This window comes from Callorhinus ursinus, unplaced genomic scaffold, assembly GCF_003265705.2.
Source record: "Callorhinus ursinus isolate GAN/ISIS: 27379988/994484 unplaced genomic scaffold, GSC_fseal_2.0 scaffold4, whole genome shotgun sequence".
NCBI lineage: Eukaryota > Metazoa > Chordata > Mammalia > Carnivora > Otariidae > Callorhinus > Callorhinus ursinus.
The window spans coordinates 141234459-141258228 of NW_027397066.1; the positions used below are offsets into that span (position 1 = coordinate 141234459).

General features: G+C 34.0%; 1 protein-coding gene and 1 pseudogene across 2 annotated transcripts in view; one reads left to right on the forward strand and one right to left on the reverse strand.

Annotated features, from left to right (window-relative positions):
• SPOCK3 (SPARC (osteonectin), cwcv and kazal like domains proteoglycan 3) overlaps window positions 1-23770 on the reverse strand; it is a 466791-nt gene that overhangs the window by 50189 nt on the left and 392832 nt on the right. For both annotated transcript variants that reach the window (XM_073892466.1, XM_025874422.2), the window contains exon 7: window positions 1888-2007. In XM_073892466.1, coding sequence (XP_073748567.1) covers window positions 1888-2007 — 120 coding nt within the window. The remainder of the gene's footprint in view (window positions 1-1887; window positions 2008-23770) is intronic.
• Window positions 7428-7556, forward strand: LOC112826269 (U4 spliceosomal RNA; annotated as a pseudogene).

The following is a 23770-nucleotide window of genomic DNA, read 5'->3' on the forward strand; positions in this document are numbered from 1 at the left end:
GAGTCTGCTTCTCCCCCTCATCCTCCCCCCTTCATGTTCCATCCCTCTCTCTCTCTCTCTCATTCTCTCTCTCTCAAATAAAAGTAAATAAATAAATAAATAAAACTCAGATGATACACAGATCTGAGGAATTGAGGGAATCAGCCACTTATCTTGAGGTGACTTGTCTTACCTGTTCTAATGGATTATTTCCTTTTGGAAATGTACTTCTAGTTGGCCTCTGACCATTTCAAGTAGTATAAATAATCCTATGCCCAGTTTTTCATTTACTTTCCAAAGATATTCAACTACTTAAGGTTTCTTGTAAATAACCTACTATATTAAGAGTGCCTCATTTCTTGAAAGAAGAACCCAGAAAGGGAAATGATATTTATGAATGTGTACAATTAACCAGGCACTGTGCTCAGTGTTCTACAAGCTCTCCAAATATGGGAGAAATCACTAGTCTAAATTCAAGTTCAAAGAAGAAATTTGAGACCAAGAAATAAAAATATTCAAATATGGGAATTGGTAGGATGGGTGTAGATATGAATTTTAAAAGATCATATGTAAGGGTCTGGAACAAACTTTTGCCCACCCCAGATATGTTTGCTTTATGAATACAGGGACAAATATACGCTATTGTGTCTATTAAGTAAGATTATTCATTTTAATTATACTCAAGGCATCAAAAAATTTAACATCTGCCAAAAATGTCATCAATTATTCCAAAGACAAACCTCAGAAACACTCCTGAAGGGTAGGGACAGTACTATAATTTCTTTCTGAAGTTCATAAGAAGAAACATATATACATAGTCATCACACATTCAAAGATAACTATTGTGTCTATCAGTGATAGCTGAATTAGTTCAATTAAAAAAGAATTATTAAATTATTTAAGACCATATATAAGATTCATAAATACAAAAGGTTGGGATTGTGGAAATTCCCTTGATGAGAAGTAAAAGAAATGATGTGTTTTGGGAAATATAGATTATGGATTACTGTGCCCATCTATGAAGTGATTTTGTTAGAAAGTGGTAATTGAGGATTGCAAGGTAGAGTGAATGGGTCGTGTCTCAATGAGCAAAGAAGGGCACACACTTGGGACTTTGTCAACTACAAGATGCTGCTTCTTATTACTGCTCTACCACCTCTTCTTGTATTTTAGAGCAAATACTTCAATCTTTGAAAGTTCCCCAAATTAAGCTCATATTTCAATATCTTTCTTATACATGTATTAAATGTGTAATAAATATTTTCATACATGAAAAACATAAAATAAAAAGTTCATAAAATTTTCATAACAAGTGCTTTACTTCCATTGCCATTTTCTACTTCTAAGGAATTAGAAAACACTCAGGAAATTATACAGATGATAAAAGAATCATATAATCTTCAAATGACTCTTATTTTCTTCTTTTTTTATGAATTTGATTTGCACTATGTCATTGAAAGCATCTTTTTTGTCTCCTGGCTTTGCTGAATCAAAGTAGAAATATCTGCAAAGCCATCATGAAAAAGATAACCTGGGGGGAGGGGGCATGGGAGCTTAATTGTGTCTGTAAAAATCTCAAGTACTCTACTAATCTTACCTTTATTTCCTGTGTTGTTTTATTCTTTCCCACTGCTATCAAAACACTGAAAAATATTCCTACACTTTCCAACTGCAAGTTAATGTTGTCTCTGAGGGGATATTTCTTTTTTTACCAATCAGAGTTGTCACAATGTTTTATTTCCTTGCAAAATACTATGAGTGTGTTTGGAAGTAGTCACAATGTTCTGATTTTTGTTCAGCACCTAAGCAAAGAATACTTTTTTAAATATGTGCTTTGATTTAAATGATTCATTGGAAATAAAGTCCCATATCAAAGACAAGGTCACATATGAAATTTAGAAATCTTACTGCTTCTCTCGGGCCTCAGTAGTGCTTTTGTCTTCTTGTTTTGGCTTCCACTTTCATGAAGGGCCTTGAACCAGTCTCGCAATCTGTTTGCCACTTCCCTGAATTCCAGGTCACTGCATGCTGAAAACAAAGAGAAACAACACAAATCTTTAATAATAACTTAGCATAATGCCAATGCTAGTTCTCAAATTATTCCAATAATAAAAAATATGTAATGCAATTTTAAGTGTTTCAGCTTCTTAAAATGAAAATAAATATATGTTTCAAATATAACTAGATGTAATATAATGATAACATTGAACATTTTGTTCAATAAGGGAAACTATTAGTAGAATTCTATTTCTACTCCTCAGTGTAATATAGCACTTGATGGAATGTTCTTATTGTTAATATCACATACATTCAGTCATACTATTTGTGCACTGAACACTTTTGTTATGGTAAGAAGGTGATCTGGGGAAATAAAGGTTTGAAAATCCAAAATGAATACTTACATATTTATTATCGGCAATAGCTATTACTGTTATGATTTTATAAATCTGCATTTGTATATTAAATCCACATAGGAATTATCAATTATAAATACATGCTGTCTCTATTTGCTTTAAACCTATATATTTTCTTGGGCGCCTGGGTGGCTCAGATGGTTAAGCGTCTGCCTTCAGCTCAGGTCATGATCCCAGGGTCCTGGGATCGAGTCCCGCATTGGGCTCCCTGCTCCTTGGGAGCCTGCTTCTCCCTGTGCCTCTCTCTCTCTCTCTCATGAATAAATAAATAAAATCTTTAAGAAAAATAAAAAATAAACCTATATATTTTCTTAAGCATAGAAAAGGAAAAGCTATCTTATAAAATATTTAAGAAAATAATATAAATTTCTGTTTTAAGAATAAGGTGTTAGCAAACTTTGACATTTGGAACTTAAATTAATTCCTCTTTTAAAAAACTATGGTTACCTACCAATAATTATATTCGCTAGAATAGTCTCCACAATAAAGAATAGTAGAATATATTATATATATGTATCTGTGTGTGTGTATGTATGTGAGAGATTAATGCTAAAATGTGGCATGTCAAATTTAGTCATTTGTTGCCAAAATATTTTGAAAATATAAGAAATACTTATTTCCATTGTTTAGAGAGCATCAATACTAGGGGGCTAATTCCTCTGTATGTAGCATATATGCAATTTCCTGAACTGACAAGCACTCTTTGATAGTATTCTTGTTCATGTTGTTAAAAAAAATAACTTACATGCTGATTTACAAATGTTACATTATAAACTATATACATTATATCGCTATATGTATTATACATAACATGTGTAATATAGTATAATATAATGCAATGCAATTTAAGATCATTTCCTAGTATTAGAGGGAATCAAAATCAATTACTAGGACTTTCCAAGTACCCAATAGGGTGGCTGATCCATAGCAGCAAGGCATTCTGATATTTTAGAACAGTAGAGGCATAAAAGAAGATCCCATAAGTTGCCATGAGGGAGAGTAACAAAAGTTATCATATACAAAGAATAAGGAATCAGGACATATTTTTTTCATTAGGAACATGGGCAATCAAAAAGAAAATTGAAAAATTGCTTCATATTTTAAACTAAGAATTCTATATCTGAAAAATTAGGTGAGAGAATAAGCTAAAGGGGTGTTTTAATATAGAGGATTAAAAACTAACCACCCCCATAACGTTTCTTTAGGAAGCTACTGAAGGATGTGATACAACAGAGAGAGAACTAAGAGAATGGCTGAGGCACAGGAAATAAAAGATTTAAGAGAGAAGTGAAAGTAATTTTTCGGAAGATAGTAAAGAGGAATCCTAGAATGCATACTGTGTCCCAAGTGTAGAGGCAGACGGTAGTAGGTTTGCAAATCCTTGGTCAAGGACAGAGCCATGTACAGAATTCATCACTATTCTTTCATCCAGGGAAAATAATAAACTATAGTGAAAGTCCCAGAAAACATCACTTTTTCTGATAAGATCAAAGGCTGAGACTGAGTGATAAGGCAATATACATAGTGTGCTCCTAATATGAATATTTACACTCTAGCCTGGTATCTATGTTTATACAAACGTCTAGGCAAGAATCTTCTGAAGCTATAAACTGTTATGCTATAGAAGACAAAAGCCCACCTGAGAAAGAGAAATTCTTCTACATGCACATATATGCATCATGTATCTCTGGAAGAATATACATAAAGCAGATGAGACTAATTATCTCCAGTTTGAGGAACTGGGTGAATATGAAAGTAGTATGAGATAGTCTTATTTTTACCATTCATTTTTTCCTTTGAGTTGTATGCTATATACCTATATTAACTTTCAAAAATAAATTTAAAACTAAAATTTCTTTAAAAATTAATTGGCATGCATTAACCTTATAGCAATTCCTTTTCTTAAAAATGATCATGCAGTATACTATATATATATACCAACTAATTTAAATTGTACAAATATTATTTATTCAGCACTTTTATAACAGCAAGTACGTTCACAACAAAACTGTCCCTCAGCTGTGGCCTGGTGAGATTAGTCAGGTACATCTATCCAATGAAGCCTGCATAAGTCATTAATAAAGTTTAGAAGTTTATTATGTACTGATATAGACTTCAACACACAATATAGATTTTTGGTGGAAAAAAGATAAGGAGGAAAGAATGTGTTAACTATGCTTGCACTGGTAAAAAGGAAGGAAAAATGCATTTGTTTATATATCCTTAAAATATCTTTGGAAATACACATAAGAGATTGAAACATTGTCACCTCTGTAATGAGAATTGGGTTGGGGGGATATAAATTGCCCAGAGATATCAATATATGTACATTTATACTTTTAAGAGTTAAAGCATGTTTTTTTTATTCTTTTAAGAGTTAAGGCATGTTAATGCATTACCTACTTTAAGCAAATGAACATTTAAAAATGAATTTTAGTTCCTTATTTCCTTTATCCATCTTATGTTTTTTTCTCCAAAACTACACCCAGCAAAAAGCAAAATTTTATCCGAGAGAATATCTGCTGAAGAATGATTAAGTCTGTTGAACAGATTGGCACATATTTTCTTTTCTTGCAGTAGTAAATATAGCATTTATTATATCATTAACATAGTGTTAGTACAGATTTTTTAAAAAAGTTATCTAAATATGAACATTACATATATTTATTGTGTGTCACACACACCTTAGTTTAAGTTTCAATATGAGGTTATGCCTTTACTGTAATTAAATATTTTAGGAATTAAGAATCCTACAGTAATAATTATAATAATACTGATACTAACAGCTAGCAATGCATACCTACTGTTATAATTACATATATTAACATGTTTAATTCTTATAGAAACTTTATGAAGATTAAACTAGTATTTTACCCATTTAAGTGATAAGAAATTGAGGCATTGAGAGCTGTAGAACTAATTTGCCTGAGGTCAGACAGGTAAGTGGCAGAGCCAAGTTATGAATTCAAAAAACATGGAATTCAGAGTCCAAGGTTTTAATCCTTATTGCAAACCAGTAATAAAAACAGCAAGAACAAGAACCTAGGACAAACATGTCAAGCATTGCTTCATTCAAAGCTTATACATTTTCATTTCAGTAAGTTATGTTGGCAGTGATGTGAGATGATCATCATTGCAAAGATATATGATGTTAGCAGAACACATTTTTAGAAGACAATAACACAAAACCTATATAAATACAACTCTCGACTTTAAAGGAATCATGTACCCTCAGGTCCAATTTTTAATGCCAAATAAAAACATCACAGAGATCTTACTGAACAATAAGCTACAGTTTATGCTACCACACATTTTGCAGTAGTTAACAAGAGCCCTAAATGGAGATTATTCAGTAATACTTGCCTATTCTTTTTCTTCCTATTTTTTTAGGGAGGCTGCAATGGTGCCATTATTTTTTATATATCATGAGTCAAACTGTCCTTGTCACACACACAAAAAAGAAATGCCTAGCTTAAACAATATAGAAACATAGCTTTATTTATAGGATGACATTTCTACTTCACTGGCTACCAAATTTTTGTTGCAGACAGGTTCCAATTGGAACATAACCAGTCAGATCTCACCCTTGAAGTGTCTACAAGTCATCAGTGATTTACTACTGTTCTTTTCCAGAAGTCAATTAATGTCTTTTCTTCATATTTTCCAACAGTTCTACTGCATGGATTCTTTCTCTAGAGATAATATCTTGCACTTACACCGCATGAAATGCCTTTAATGAGGCTTTACATTTGATTTTAATATCAAGCCTGGAAGATTAGGTTAAGGATTATTATGGCTATTTTATAGCTATGGAAACTGGGACATAGAAGTTAAATGACTGCTCTAAATTTTATAGCCAATAGTGAACTAAAACAGTGCTTGGTACTCATTGACCTCTTTGTATTTGTAGTCAGAAATAAATAACAGAATAATAAATCATAATGTAATAAATATGGCTTTAAACTAAATTTGAATAAAAAAAGCTAAATTTCAATGCAAGGTTCTTCAATTGTGTCAGATTATTAATTATTAGTAATTATTGCCAAATTATTAATTAGAGCAGGTATTATTATAAAGCAAACAAGTGAAAAGGAAAGAGGTCTTGGAAAAGTTATGCATGTATTTATACTTGTGTACACACACACACATAATCACATATTTGGCAAGACAAAATATGTAATAGAATGGGTGGAGATAAAACCAATAAAAATTTCTAGAATGTAAAATAAAAACAATAGAGGGAGATGAGCGAGGAAGAACATAAAAGAAACAGTAGGAGACATGGAGGATTAGCTCAACATTCAACTTACAGAAATTATTAAGAGAGAAAGAAGAATTTGAAATTGACAAAAATCATCTTAAAATATAGAAAATACTTTCTATAGCAGGAAGAGAGGTTTTCAGAGAAAGGGGGACCACTGAGCTCTTAATTTAATGAATTAAACATACACATATACACACACTAAGACATCTTTAAAGTTTAAAATATGAAATATAAAAAGATTATAAGAGCTTTCAGGAAGAAAACAAAAATAAACAATCAAACAAAAAGCAAACAAAAGATTACTATCAAAGGCAAAGAATCAGTATTCCAAAAATCATTAGCAATAATGGATTTTGGAAGAACTTGAAGCAAGTCTTCAAAATTCTAAGGACAATGAATTTTAATCTAGCATCTCATATCTATTATTATTAAGAAAATAGACATAATAAAGGCATTTTCAGATATACAAGAACTCAGAGATTTTTGCATTCCATGCCACCATGAGAATGGGCTGCAACAAAATGAAAGGAAATTAAGAAAAAGACATGAGAGTCACAAAAGAGGCACTCCACTCAAGAAAAACTTGGAAGCACACTGCTGAAACTACCTGTGTAGTGCATCTAAAGATGGAGCAAAGCTGATGGACAGCTACAGGGAGAGTGCGATTTGACAAAATAGTTTCTAATCCACAACTTGTAAAAAGTTATCAGAGTCATAATAAAGGCAGCTGGGATGTGAAATGGTAGAATACATCTAAAAGTGATGCTAGTAGCTTTGCGCAGTGGCAGTATCGTAGCCAATGAGGTTTATCCAAGGCACGATTATTGCTAATTAAAAGTGATGCTAGTAATATTCTCCATTGAGATAGAAGAAATGTTATTTTTACAGATATAATTCTAGCATAAATTATCAATTTGAGTGAACAATATTTACATCATCATGATACTGTAAAAACTTTTGATATACAAATTGAGTCACCTTATAAAGAATTTACAGAAGACCTAACAATGGTTATTCAATATAACTTATGTGTTAACAACTTTCGCAATGAATAGTTTCACGATAGCCACCCGAAATAGGGAGGTGAAGTGAAGACACATAGAGGGAACCATGTGAATGCTAAGTCCTCGTTTTACAAAAGAGGAGGCAAAAGATACCTATGGAATTGGAAACAGATGGTTAAATGTTTTTTGTTTTTGTTTTTTTAACTAATGTTTTTGCTTTTTAAATTGTAATCAGTGGAAAACTAAGAATAGCCATGTAATTATTTTGGAAAGTGGGAGGAAAGTGAAATCTCTTCTCATTTATCAAAGCAGAGAATCTAAAGGTAATATTTGAAGTTGATAAATAGCTATTTCACAAATGAGCTAATCACCAGATGGGGAAAAACAGCAAGACTTAAAAATGATTAGCTCTGTGACCCAGGGATGGGATGAGAAGAAGTGGGGCAGGAGATTGCTTGTTGATTTCCATTATAATCCCTTCCATACCTTTTGCCTTTTTAATCCCACACTTAAAAATCAGTAGTAGAGGGTCCCTCCCCTCCCTGCACTGCCTATCTCCTTCATGGAAACTGCTGGGCATTTCTAAATACATACTGTGGGCATAAGAGCTGAGGGAGGACAGTTAACATTTATTGATCATACTCATTAAATCAGACATTGAGGTATTAGTTTCTTTATAACATCTATTGGCTTAGAGAATTTGTTACCTCATTTCAAATCATAGTATTTGGTGGCAAAACTGGTACTCCTAATTCAGAACAATTTCTATTATGTTCAAGTAGCATCTCTTCCTTACCAATAAACAATATATCAGTGACAAGTTTACACAAGGCTACTGTATATTCAACATTCCAGGTTCTTGACATTACTCAGAGAAAATTACATAGAGTGAGAATTGATGGAAAGATACTAGTAACATTTCAGTGCTTTCCAGAAGTCCAAGATATTTTACTTTTACTAACCAGCAGCATACATTAAAGATAGTATTTTAGATATAAAGTCTTTGAAAATGTTTTTTATAATTGTGCAAGTTAATTTTCTTTTGCCAACAATTAACTCATTTAATTTAAAATTGGCATTGATTTATCTGAAAGCATTGGGCAAAGTGAGAATTCTTGCCAAATCAAAAACCACACACTTCTTGTAATTTAATTTATTTATTTTAAAGATTTTTATCTATTTATTTGAGAGAGAGAGAGAAAGAGAGCAAGCACAAGTGGGGGAGGCAGAGGTAGGGAGAGAGAGAAGCAGACTCCCAGCTGAGCAGGGAACCCCACATGGGGGGAGTGGGGTTTGATCCCAGGACCCTGAGATCATAATTTGAGCCAAAGATGCTTAACTGGCTGAGCCACCCAGCTGCCCCTTAATTAATTTTATAAATATAAAATTTAAAAATTAATGAAGTTGACATGTTTAGAATTATTAAACATTTAATTTTGATTATTCATTTTTCTTTTCATTTTGTATTTTAGAGACAATAAATACTTTCTCAAGTCTCAAGCACTTTCATGTGCTCTTACATTTTAATAGGTAACACATTCTTCCTTTTACAAAAGAATGCTAAATACTCTGGATATGCTTACACTGTAACATACATATGTAATTAATAAGATCATCATTTATTAAAGAAAGAACACTGATGTCTGTCACTGTGAGTTGTTCATCAAAACAATGTTATATAATAAGAAGCTCAGATCTAAACACAGACTTGCAGGAAGAGAGGAGGCTCTGGAAGGTTCAGATTGGGATAGTGAGATCCACCCTGTAATTGTGTTCTAACTTGAGAATGTTACCAATTTTGTTTCAGTAGTAGGTTTAGCACACTGTCTACTGTCTGTCTCTATTAGGCTCAACTCATAAGGTTTTGTTTTGTTTTTTTATTGTTATGTTAATCACCATACATTACATCATTAGTTTTTGATGTAGTGTTCCATGATTCATTGTGTATAACACAAACACATTGTTTGTGTATAACACATTGAGCATTCTGCTCAATGCAGAACGTGCCCTCTTTAATACCCATCACCAGGCTAACCCATCCCCCCCCCCCCCCCTCCCCTCTAGAACCCTCAATTTGTTTCTCAGAGTCCATCGTCTCTCATGGTTCGTCTCCCCCTCCGATTCCCCCCCCCTTTGACTCATAAGGTTTTAAGCAGTCTTTCTCAAATCATCATTAATTTTTGCTAAATGTTAAAAAATAATTACACAAAGTATTCAAATATATTTGTTGTCTCCCCCCCACCCCCCCATGTGCTTTTGGTTAAGAAGAGATTTTCCTAAGTCTCTGATTTGCTATGAAGTGAAGAATGAAATATCACCACACCTCACTGCTGGCAAATATATTTGCCATTACCCCTTTTAAGCATTTTAAAGTATAGAGATTCTGATCACATCCTCCATGGGACTAGATTGATATGTGAATGTACTACAGTGAAAACCTGCAGAAAACAACTATTCTATAGGAAAAAGGGCTTAAGTCTGGCTTCATGTGAATATTTATTTACAAGACCAAGTCCACACAAAGAAAAGCCCAACCAACTTGCCTCTCAACATCAACTCCACTACTCCCATTCCACAGGCCATGATGTCCCGGAGACGAAAAAGACAACGTTAAGAGAAAAGGCTCTGAAGAGCATAATGGTTACTTCAGCTTAAAGAGAAGGAGGGAGGAGTGCCTGGGTGGCTCAGTCAGTTAGGCGTCTGCCTTCGACTCAGGTCATGATCCCAGAGTCCTGGAATCGAGCCCTGCCTCAGGCTCTCTGCTCAGCAGGAAGCCTGCCTCTCCCTCTCCTACTCCCCCTGCCTGTGTTCCCTCTCTCCGTCAAATAAATAAATAAAATATTTAAAAATAAAGGAGGAGGAGGGAGAGTTTACTTCTTATTGAACTTCCACTTTTAATTATTTGGGTATGGATAATCTATTCTTGAATTATCCTCTTTTTTTTTTTTAGATTTTTAAAATTTATTTGTTTGACAGAGAGAGAGAGACTACAAGAGAGCACAAGCAGGGGGAGAGGCGGAGGGAGAAGCAAACTCCCCACTGAGCAGGGAGCCCGACGTGGGGCTCGATCCCAGGACTCTGAGATGATGACCTGAACTGAGGGCAGACGCTTAACCTACTGAGTCACCCAGGGGCCCCAGAATTATCTTTACTTTTTATATCTAGCTGTGCCAGCACATAAAGACGTGATTAATAAATATTTGATGAATAAATGGCACAGCTTTCCACATTTCTGAATGGCTTTACCACAAGCCTTGTATATTTGCTTTATTTGATCTTTTCTTTTTCAGTCCACATTCAGACCCAGATGCCTTCAAATATGTAAATAAAATGAAATTACATAATCTTGAAAAAGTCTTTCAGCTTTTTTTGTGTGTGTAAGACTTTTAGCTTATATCCTTTTAAGAATCTCCATCATTGCTTTCTAGACTCCAATCACCCATAATGACTGTTTCATGCTATATTTGAAAAGCCATTTATGAACTATCTAGTTGTTAGAGAATTTAAACTACAGTTCACACTACATGATGATGATTTTTTAAAATTTTTTTAAATTTTTTTACTTTTTTAAAAAAGTTATTTTTACAGCAGAATCAAAAACCCATTTTTTTCTGGTTACCAATGTAAGAGATGCCAATTTTGTAAACATATACATTTTATAATGTGTATATTAATAAGAATAAACATAAAATTATATATTTAACACCCTCACTAATAGCCAACGTTCAATATTTACTTTGCTTATCTGCTATGTAAATTTTGCATAGCTTAGACCATGTCAGACAAATAATTTTTAATATTACTCCTTTGTTTTACATTATAAAGTGATAGTTTTCTCAGGTTATAAAAACATTTGACAGCAAAAAATATGGTAGATGTAAAAATACCATTATATGAATATATAACTTGTTAAAAATTCCCACAAATAAATATTGTATATAAGGAATACAATATTCCAATTTGTGTGTATATAAAAAGAACTAGGATAAACCTCTATTCAACAAGTATTGCTGTCTCTGAAAAATCTTAGAAATGGAGTTACTGGGTCATAGAATATGATGAACATTTAAAGACTCTTGGGACATATAGAAACTGATCTCTGTAAACTAGAAATTTTAATCTCACAAACCATTTTAAACATTTAAAATGTACACTGTTTTAGTTTTTATTTATTTATATTTCAATTTTTGAGAAATTAAGTAGTATAGATAGATAGTGATTTATACAAACTTAATGAAGGTTGGAAAAGTTCTCCAGCACAAAAATGGCTTGAGTTAAATATTTGTCTAGGACAATCCAACTCAAAATGAATATAGCATGTATAGTCTACAGAACTGACCTCATGTAGTGAAGGAAAGTTAGATCCCTAAATACCCCCAGGAATATGGTCATTAAGTTTCAAAGTGGCAGTTTCTTCTTGGGAATTATGTTTTCAACATAGAGTCTGATGAGAAATTTATTCCCAAGGCAGGATGTAAAAAATATATGTATCACTGCCTTGAGGGAGACAATACATACATGAAACACAAAGAACATATAAATTAGAGAAAAAGAGAATATTTCCTGAGAAGTAAATGATGCTGGAAATTTTGTGGGTGTTTCAGAATGTTTCCTTCAAGAATCAAGTTCAAGACTGTATGAGAAAATTCAAAAGCAGAGAGCAAAAATGTTAAGAAAGGAGGGACAAGAACAGCATGGATGTGGGAAAAGATCAACATGTCTCTGACGTTTTGAAAAAAAAAGGAGGATGCCTCATTAAAGAAAATCTAGAAGCTTTGCCTGAAATAAAGAGAAACTGAAATTTAAAGCAGAACATATATGTAAATGGATATGTACACACACACACACACACACACACAATTACCTAATTATACAATGAAATGAAGATAAGTCTCATTCCAAAGCAGGGTCCAATTTAAACCATGCCTTTCTTAAAAGCTCAGTTAAGGGGCACCTGGGTGGCTCAGTTGGTTAAGCGTCTGCCTTCAGCTTGGGTCATGATCCCAGGGTCCTGGGATCCAGTCCCACATCGGGCTCCCTGCTCAGCGGGGACTCTGCTTCTCCCTCTCCCACTACCTGCTGCTCCCCTGCTTGTTCTTTCTCTCTGACAAATAAATAAAATCTTAAAAAAAAAAAAAAAGCTCAGTTAAAAATTCCTCCAGGCACTGTCATAGAGGGACAGAAGGATTTGGAGTAGATCTTATTATAATACAATACTCATGTCTCTGCCACACAAAAGTACAAAATCAGGTAAGTTGCCCTCCAAATCCTCTCTGACAAAGATAAACACATACAGGAGCACACACCTGCATACATCTTAGAGAGTAATTCCTTACCAAGGATTATTTCCATCTCTGTGTGTGTGGTGCATTAAAGTTGTACTAAAATTTGTAAGTGATAAATTATGGAAGTGAAACCATGAGTCTTCAGCATTGTTATAAATCACACAGTTTTATTAAAACATGAGCTACGATTTCTATAGCCATTAAAGAATATTGATGTTCACAAGTGTATGTGAAACTTTCTGATTCATAAATAATTTTCTTTTTGAGAAGCAGCCTAAGGATTGAGGTGTTTTATTCCAAGAGGCATTCTGTTCAGACATTAGAGGGCACAGGTTGAATGGATGAGCCTCCAAGCAGGCATTTGGGCATTAGTAATACATGATTCATTACCTGCTGACTTCAGTGGCATTTAAGGTTTTAAAAAGGGCTCTCTGAATAGTAGGAGCAAGAAGGGATAGGATCAAGCGACAGAGTAGCATTCTAGGCAAACGTCTTAAAGATGACAAACTTTGTTGGAATATTTAATGTACACAACAGAGATAAATCCATTTCTGTTAGGCAAGGAGGAGAATAAATATCAAGTCGTGTCAACACTTTTTAAACTAAAGTTTTTTAATCTATGTATTTGAGACTTCAAATACCTGCTGATATTTTCTATTTTCTAGCAGATATTTTCTATTAATAGAACATTACACTAAAACTTTAATTTACACATTACACATTTATGATCATATAACCAGAAAGGCTATTATTCCATGCCCAGAGTTATTAATTTATATTTATGAAAGGAACAATGAGTATTTATCTAACTCTTCTGAATATGCAAAGGATTATTTCTTTTTTTTATTAAATGTGATTAACTGAAGAGTTAATCAGAGAAAAATCCTTAACTAATTTTGATAACGATCCCATATTAATTTGGAAACCACAGACCATGAAGTACTCTATAAAACTGAAAGGAAGATGGGTTTCACCAACAGCTTCTGTGGAAGAAGAAGGGGGCTTTAAGATTATTTTTACTGGTGAAGAGGGAGTGCAGCACCACATTGTTACCTTCTATTGGGTTTGAGGACCCCATTGGACCATATGACCTAAAGAAAATGCTTAGTAGGTATATTGGTTTTCCAGGGCTGTCATAACAAAATACTATAGACTGGGTGGCTTAAACAACAGAGATTTATCTTCTCACAGTTTTGGGAGATAGAAGTCCAAATCAAGGTGTTGACAGGGTTGGTTCCTTCTAAGGCATCTCTCTTTGGCTTGCAGATGGCTGCCTTCTAACTGTGTCCTCCATGGTCATTCCCCAATCTATGTCAACTGTGTCCTCATCTCTTTGTTTAAGGACATTGGTCACATAGGATCAGGGCCCACAAATATGACCTTACTTTGTTTTAAGCACCTCTTGAAAGATTCTCTCTCCAAATACAGTCATATTCTGAGGCACTGGGAATTAAGACTTCTACATTAATGAATGTTGAGGGACACAATTCAGTAACAGGAGACATGCATTGAGCTGATGTCACACTATCACAGTGTCACAGAATGTAACTCAAATCACCTACAACGGACAAAGTAGAGGTTAAAAATCTCTTCTCAAATGTATTTTTTCAGGTATATTTAAAATCTCTCTACATCTCTGCCTTTTCAACATGAAGTATCGTTAAGTATCACTCATAATTGTATACTGAAGAAAGTGATGAAAAAGAGAGCATGCATTTCCCATTTGTTTCCAAGTTGGTTTCAAATCACTGCCAGCATGAGAAAAATACACTGATTTAACAGTCTATTCTGCCACAGCGTTTTCCACATGCCTCACAGATCACGTTTTCTGTTACATCTTGTTTCATGAAAAAGGATTCCCCGGTGAAAAGTGCTTAATAAACACAGAGCTGCAAAAATTTTAAACAGATTTATTTTCTGCATAGTTTATGAAGAGTTTTATTAAATGCTTTCAACAAATATGCACTCTAAAATACATAGCATTATCAAAAATTATTTATTTTTTACAGAACTGTATTTTCTTCTGGGCAATAATGGTCTATGGAGATATATGTCGATATCTACACCTGTATCTATCTGTATCTACATACAGGTATAATCCAGATAGAGATAGTTATAGAAATACATAGATAGAAACGGATACTTAACAAAAGGTAAACAAAATTACACCTATCTTATCTTTCTCACGAATACCCAATCTTCTGCACAGCATAATTAATAAATAGGATAACAAATAGAACTTTAAAAATTATTGGTTGGATGGATGGACAAATGGATAAATCAAGGGAAACTATAGTGCTATTCCTTTTTGTTAATTTTCTTTGAGATTCTCCTTTTGTAGGTCTGGGAAATTCTGGATATTCATAAAATATATTTGACAATCCATATATTTTGCAAACATAGTATTACATTATACTAGGTTTTCTTTCCTACTGGATGGTGATTTATTGTGACATATCTATCTACAAATAGTAAACATATAGTCTCATCTGGTTCAATAGGTGAGGTGAAGTAATGCAGATCCACTTGGATTATTATTTTATCTGATAGACTGGTGGATTAATCTTCAATGGCAAAGATAGACATTAAAGGTTGCAGAAGGTTAGACAGTAATCAAAAAATGCATATTTAAACAGATGAATTCCATTCAGGAACCTGCCAAGAACGGCTTTTATTCTTGCATAATATTAATAGAAGGCATGCCTACTATTGCAATCAATTCTAGTAGCCATTAAGAGAATTACTGTAAGGTAAAAATGAAGTCATAACCTCAAAGGTTGGTATACTCGGCAATCATCTGAAATAATAAAACCTGACTGGCTTTTTAAGAGCAACATATATAAATCTGAAACAAATGGAAGAATTTTTAAGTTTATAAAACACTACATATTTCAAAAAATCCCCTACAATAAATGCTATTTAAATGGTGTAACTAATTTTCTTTCGCATATACTAAAAGATATAAGCTAATACTGTATTAGAATGTAATTGCTGTTCAGAGAAAAGCACAATAAAAGGTTAATAAATTTATACTGCTTGTGCTGGACTCAAAGGTAATCGGGAATTGTAGAAAGCGGTGTTATTTAAAAATAATGTTGATAAAAACGGTTAAATTATGCAATATTGTTAAGGTGTAGGTATATTTTTCTTAATTACTACTTTACTTCTACTTAAATATTATGTATATAAGCAATATAGAACAGTTAAATGCATGTCGCATTTTAATTTGAATCCACAAATTAGAAAATGTCCTTATATTAGTGTCTTAAAGTACTTTAGAAGTCTCCAGTTTTTGTTGTGACCTCAATAATAAATAACTTAAGTCTTTTGATTATCAGCAGTATGTAATGCTACACGTTTTATAGCTTCTTTTTTGCAGTTCGCCATAAGTGAATACTTTTGTTTTAACAAGGTCATCTCCTTGGAGATTGTTTATTTCTTAGGCAATTTACCTATAATTAAGAGGAGTTTCCACCAGATGGGGGATGATGCTTCTAGTTTGCATGCAAATAAACTAAGTTATACAATGGTGAAACTGAAAGGCTATTTGCATGACTTTCATGAAAATATTTCTTATAGGATAAAATATTTTAAAAACCTTAAACATCATTACTCCTATATGTATCAAATATGTGAATATATTATATCAGGTATGAAAAAAATTATTAAAATTTAAAAATATGATTGTTTGGATTATTAGCATTTTTATTATGATTTATTTGTCTTAAGTATACATTATTATGATTAAGTTTCAAATACTTGCAATACTAACTCAAGGAAGTTTTAGTAGTATATCTATATCAGATTAAAAAATTAATGAGAATCCAGCCAAGGACCATGTGCCAGACCAAGCATCTATAGTTCATTGTTGAGTGTTTCAAGTAATAAGCAACCTATAGTGAGGTGACACCAAAGGTTTGGAGAATGGAAAGGAGTCACAAAACTCCCAAGGGGCTTCGTCACTAGCTACAGGGCTGTGATTATGCATAAAAACTAAAAAGAAATCATTGCAGATGGATTCTTGAGGTAAGATAGATCATGCTCTGTCATCTTCATCATTTGGGTTTCTTGCATGTTCCAGGTAGAGTGACAGTAGCAGAAGTCATGCCTGGAAAGCTGCATCATGCTGTCGTTATGCGTGCTGTGTTATTGTTTGCCCTTTACCCTTTATTAAAGCAAAGTAAACATGTAACAGGTAAAACCTATTGGTATCATTATTTTGAACATCACTGTGAACCCAGGACTACTGATGTTAATGAGCAGAGTGAACACTATACTTAACGATATATTTTGATTAAACTTGCCTTTCTGTTAGTTTCTTTTCCCAATACTACAGTTTGAGTAGGACATATTACATGAAAAAAAATTAAAATTAATGATCACCTATTTCAACCCTTTTATTCATCCAATAAGAAAGAAAAAAAAATCCTTCTTGCTATTTGCATTCCTTTCCTTTCTAACTCTTGGTCCCAGATAGCATTTGAGTTTTACTGTATTTCCTCTGCTCTAAAATTTTCCTTCCATGGAAGTTAATAGAATTTTCTTTTTTTTTTAAGATTTTATTTATTTGTTTGAGACAGAGAGATCATGAAGAGGGGGAAGGGCAGAGGCAGAAGCAGCCTCCCTGCTGAGCAGGGAGCCCAATGCCAGGCTTGATCCCAGAACCTCAAGATCATGACCTAAGCTGAAGGCAGATGCTTAACCGACTGAGCCACCCAGGTGCTCTGGGAAGTTGATAGAATTTTCTTATGATTTTCTATCTTAGTCTTGAGAAAATCGCAATGTCATAGTAACTGCCAGCAACTCAGGACCGTTGTTCCCCCGTTCTATGTTTTCTAGTGTGTTGCAGAGCAGTAAGACTTTGAACTACATTTCCGGAATCCCTACCAGCATGTTTCCATAGTAGATTCCACTCAGCCAAGACTCATGCTGTATTTTGAATTCAGAAGTGGAACAGTATTGGTATTTTTATTTCTCTAGCAGGAGCAAGCCAGCTTAAGAGCATTGTTCCATGTGAAATTTTACAGCTGCCCCTCTGGATTTTCATTTCCTAAAAATCACTCATCTCTAGTTTATTTTGGTATCTATTGTCTCACTCCCTACTTGCTAGCAAAAACATGAAATCCAAGTATCTGCCTTCTTTGGCTTTGTTTCTTCAACACTTTCAGTTGTATGTCAATATATTAAATTACCTTGAAATACCTAGAGTGGCTCATGCATTTCTAACTGAGCCCTGTTTATAAAGTCCTCATTTATAGACAGGGGCAAAATGGGTTCCATTGGGACTAAAAGTATTTCTGTTTGATGACATGAAAATCTCATTATTTCTCAAATAGAATAAAGTCATTTTGTTCTCACTTTAACATAAAAATCAGTACAATAGACTATTGATTTCAATGACCTTTTTAACAAATATCTGTTGTTAGTAAATAGATATAAATTTGCTTTGATACAGTTTGTGAGTTTAAAAAACTAAAGTGACAAGAAAACGTGAGAATTGAAATGCATTTACATGAAGTATAAGACAGTACATAAAAGAATTTTGTTACATATCCCTCATTTATGATGATCTTCAATAGTGAAAGATAAATGGATGAAAATTAGCAGACTGCTGTGCCTGGGAAAAATGTGTACTTTTTTCTTTCTTCCGTTCTTTGCCTACCCACCTGCCTGACCTCCCCCCCTTTCCTCTTTCCTTCCTTCTTTTGACCCTTTCACTACTCTCACTCCAGCTAATAATATAAGGTGTCATTATCCACAACTGATCAGAAAATATGAAGATCTTTTGTTAAATAGATATATACTGTAGTGCTACTTCTTTTTACTGCTTAAGCAATATTGTAAGCAAAAAGAGATAGGGGTCCCCCCAAAAAGAAAGACAAGATACAACTTTCATTGACACCTGAGAAGTCATTTTAGACCCCCAGCTACTTTCTGTGGTCTTTGCCCTACTTGCTCAAGCACACTTCTTGTGCAACTTCCTAGGAGGTGTCAGAACTACAAAGAAAAGCAAAAACCTCAGTAGTTAAGGATTCTAAGGAAACAAAGGGAATGCAAAAGCTCTCAGTCTCTACAGGGCCTGGAAATAGCTAACCCCATCAGAGACAAGAAATCAATGGTAAAACTCTCCCAGTGTTGTTTCAAACATAAGCAAGATCCAGCATTCCTTACCTGAGGTAGGGAGCCCAAGGCCCCATCCAGTTTATAACTGGCTCTGGAAGCAAGCCCATGGCCCCCTCCCCTTGTGTCAGTTACCTCTGCTTCATTATAATGTTAAGTTAAAATCTCCACCTAAGGAGGAGCAGAAGCTTCATCAACATACTGGTAGGATATATGTTTGGCACATTTTCTAAGTACGCCTGCCTGCTGCAACCTTATGTCCCCTTTACATGTGACAACAAAACCCTTTTCTGAATATTCATCCTAAGTCTAAATAAAAGGAACCCATTCACTCCCACTCAAGGAGTCCTGGCTTTGGAAATCATTCCCATGATCTCTTATTTGTGGTAAATAAAGTTTCCTCTGTGTGGCAACTGCATTTGGTGTAGTCGCTACCTGTAACTCTCCAAGGAGATAACTCACATTAGTTCCATTACCATAGTAATTAAATTAATCTTCTTTCTAGGTTCTTATTGCTAATCTTTAGTCATCTCCTCTGTTCCATGCTTATTATACTCTGGATAATATGAGAACAAAGATCATAAAGAATTTCACAGAGCATTTTAAGAGGTATTTATGTTTATTACATTTACTATGGACCAATGTGAAGGGATTGAAAGGGAATATGCTTTGAGTCAGAGAGTTAGGGTACAAATCCTGCATTCGCTTAAAGCAAATTATTCTCTGAGGTTTTATTTTTATTTATTTTTATTTTGGGGGAGAGGGGAGGGGCAGAGGGAGAGAATCTCAAGCAGACTCCCTGCTGAGTGCGGAGCTCCACCCTGGGCTTGATCTCATGACCCTGAGATCATGACCTGAGCCTACATCAAGAGTCTGACGCTTAACCAACTGAACCACCCAGACACCTGTCTCTGAGGTTTTACTGCTTAATCTTACAATAGAGCTAATAACATGATCTCACTATATTGATGTAGTGAACAGTTGATATAGTATGTGAGAAAGAGAAAAACAGTCCCTGAGAGCCAGAGATATAGCCGGGTGCTAATGCTGATGCCTTCGTGTTACGTGGAGTCAGTCTGGCCTCATAGCTAAGCTGTGCTATTTTACAGAACAGAACGCCACCAGACAAGGCCACTCTATGACCATGAGGGAGCAAGATAAAAATTGAAACGACTCTGCAATCAAAGCTGAGCACAGATAAAATAAACATGTGTCCATACTACAAAATTAGCCAAATAATCCCCTGCCCTGGTCTTTTCCTAATAAGGGTAACTACTGCAATTTTATCAATCATGACTTTAGTTCTACTTTATTCCTTTAATCCTATCGATAAAAATTCTTAAACAAAACAAAACTGGTATTATGTTCTCTTCTCACAATATTTAATCCAGAGCCAAGTCCCAGCTTTCAGAATACTTTCTGAAACCATTTAACACAAGTCCAAAAGTATGTTCTCCTTTATTGCAATGAGCCAACCAATCTACTTTTTTGACTACAGGTGTGGTCTTGATAGTCTCTTGCTAGAGGGAATTGACATTTAAATATAAATGCATATAAAATGTGAGAATGTATCACTAATAGTAGTTTCATTTAATTTCTCTTCACAGATCACCTAAATCAATGAAACATATTTGTTGCATGGTTTTTGTTGAGATACTAGACAAATATACTCTTCTGCCAGCAATATCATGGAGATACTAATAGGACCTGTGAGTATGTGTGTTTGTGTACATCATGTCATCATGAAATAGCTTTAAGTCATATTAGAGATTTAAATGGCAAAATGGGATCCTCATATTACAATCCAAACTATGAAAATAGTATATAATTAAATTCCCAGTATATCACTAGCTTGCTCAGTTGGCACATGGGATGTATTGTTAAAAACAAAACAGGGGCACCTGGGTGGCTCAGTCGGTTAAGCATCCAACTCTTGGTTTCAGCTCAGGTCATGATCTCATGGGTGGTGGGATGGAGCCCCATGTGGGGATCCATACTCAGTGGGAAGTCGGCTTGAAGATTCTCTCCCTCTGCCCCTCCCCCACTCATGCTATCTCTCTTTCTTTCAAATAAATAAAATCTTTAAAAAAGTATATGACAAAACATACATACAAATATATATACAAAAAACATATATATATATATATACATATATATATATTTGAGAGTGTGGAGAGGTTTCTCTTATTTAGCTTCTAATTCTGAAAATTTCATTGTCTTTTTAAACAAAATCTCTCATTTGATTATAGTACCACTGAAATACCCTCCAATATATTTTTCCTAATTTAAAAAATCCAATAGCATGGGGTGCCTGAGTGGCTCAGTCAGTTAAGCGTCTGCCTTCGGCTCAGGTCATGATCCCAGGGTCCTGGGATCGAGCGCTGTGTCGGGCTCACCCGCTCAGCCTTCTCCCTCTCTCTCTGCCTGCCTCTCTACCTACTTGTGCTCTCTCTCTATCTCTCTGTCAAATAAATAAATAAAATCTTAAAAAAAAATCCAAAGAAAATTTATAATCAAATGCTTACCATTGCTCCTATAATTGCTTAAAGTTTCACAGTATCTAATTTTTTAGAAGTATTTTCATATACGTGATTCTTGTTTGCTTCAGTTACTTGGCTATTCTTGGTCTAATACAGTTCATATAAATTTTAAAAACGGTTTATCAATTTCTACAAAAGCTCACCTAGGATTTTGACTAGGATATCATTTATTTCAAAGGTCAATTTTTAAAATTTTAATTCCAGTATACTTAACATACAGTGTTATATTAGTTTTGGGTGTATGACATAGTAACTCAGCAATTCTATACATTACTCAGTGCTGATCATGATAAGTGCACCCTTAATCCACATCACCTCTTTTACCCGTCCCCCCACTTACCTCCCCTCTGATAACCATCAGTTTGTTCTCTATAATTGAGTCTGTTTTGTCATTTGTCTTTTTTTTTCTTTGTTTGTTTTGTTCCCAAAGATCAATTTTGATGCTCTCTATTCATAGATATAGTACATACCCCTAGTTATTTAAGTTTTTCTTGCTTTCAATATTTTATGTTTTCTCTGTAGTGGTCTTGTGCGTGTGTATGTTTGTATTTTTAGATTTATTTATTTATTTTTAGAGAGGGGGTGGGGGCAGAGGGAGAGAATCTCAAGCAGACTCCCGTTGAGTGCAGAGGGTAACACAAGGCTCAGTCTCACGACCCCAAGATCATGACGTGAACCAAAATCAAGAATTGTAAGCCCAACTGAATGAGCCACCTGGAATCTCGGGTCTTGTGTATTTTTAATAAAATTCATTTCTAAGTCTGATATTTCTTGATACTATTTGTGATAACACTTAAACTTTTATTTTCCCTTTTCTTATAAATAAAAATAAAATTAGCTTTATAATTAAATTACATAAGCAGTCTTTTTCAAATTCACTTATTTATTCTAAAAGTTTACTTCCAGATTCCTTTGGATTTTAATATATATTCACATTATCTGTGAATAAAAGTAGTTTAATTTCTTTCATTCTTATTACTCCTTTTATTTAATTTTGTGGATTTACTGTACTTCTAGGACATTTGGATAAAATACTGAATGTAAATCATCATACCAGGAATCTTTGTCATGGACCCATTCTCAAAAACAATGTGTTCAACATTTTACCATTAACCATATTTACTATAGACATTTTTGTAGAGGAATTTTATCAGATTAAGGAAGTTTTTTTACTTGATCACTAATTTCTGCAACTTTTTGTCAGGAATGGACATTGAAATTGATTAAATATTTTTAAACATATGATTTTTAATGTTTTTTTCTAAGTAAGCATCCCTTTATTTAGTTTCGATAAGGACTTCCAGCACAGAACACTGTTAGAAATTAACCGTTAGGAACTACGTAAAAGAGATGTAAGGCAAGTACTATATAAAGACCAAATAGATAAACACAGGTTTTATTTTTCTACAGAATTTACTGCAGGTTATCATGTAATGAAGACAAAAGCAGATCACTCTTAACATGTCAAATTTGTTTAGTAATTTAAATAAAGACATAAGACTCCCATCACACTGATAATTCTAAATCTATTTTGAAAATCAAATCATCAGGAAGTATCTATCGGTAGACTATGTACCTACCTATCATATTATACCAAAAATAAGGCTGCTCTCTTCACAGAATATACGGATAATGAAGGGGGCGGAAATCAGAGGGGGAGACGAACTACGAGAGACCATGGACTCCGAGAAACAAACTGAGGGTTCCAGAGGGGAGGGGGGCGGGGGGACAGGTCAGTCCGGTGATGGGCATTAAAGAGGGCACCCATTGAATGGAACACTGGGTGTTACACACAAACAATGAACCATGGAACACTACATCAAAAACCAATGATGTAATGTATGGTGATTAACACAACATAACAAAATAAAATTTTAAAAAAAGGTGCCACTAAATGTACAATTAAAAAAAAAGAATATATGGATAATGAGTAATCAACCATCAACACAGTGGATGTTCTAATATTGGGGAAATAGTGGAAAAGTATTTGTTAAAAAACAAATTTCTCTGGACATTGTTTATCTTGCCCTTGCAAGAGACTTGTAGATCCAGATGAGATTAGCTTAGAAAAGGGGACTTATTTAGTCCAAAAAATCTTCAGAGTCCAATACAGTTCTGAGCTAATCAGATACTAAAGAACCTTTACAAGGACAAGTAGGCTTGG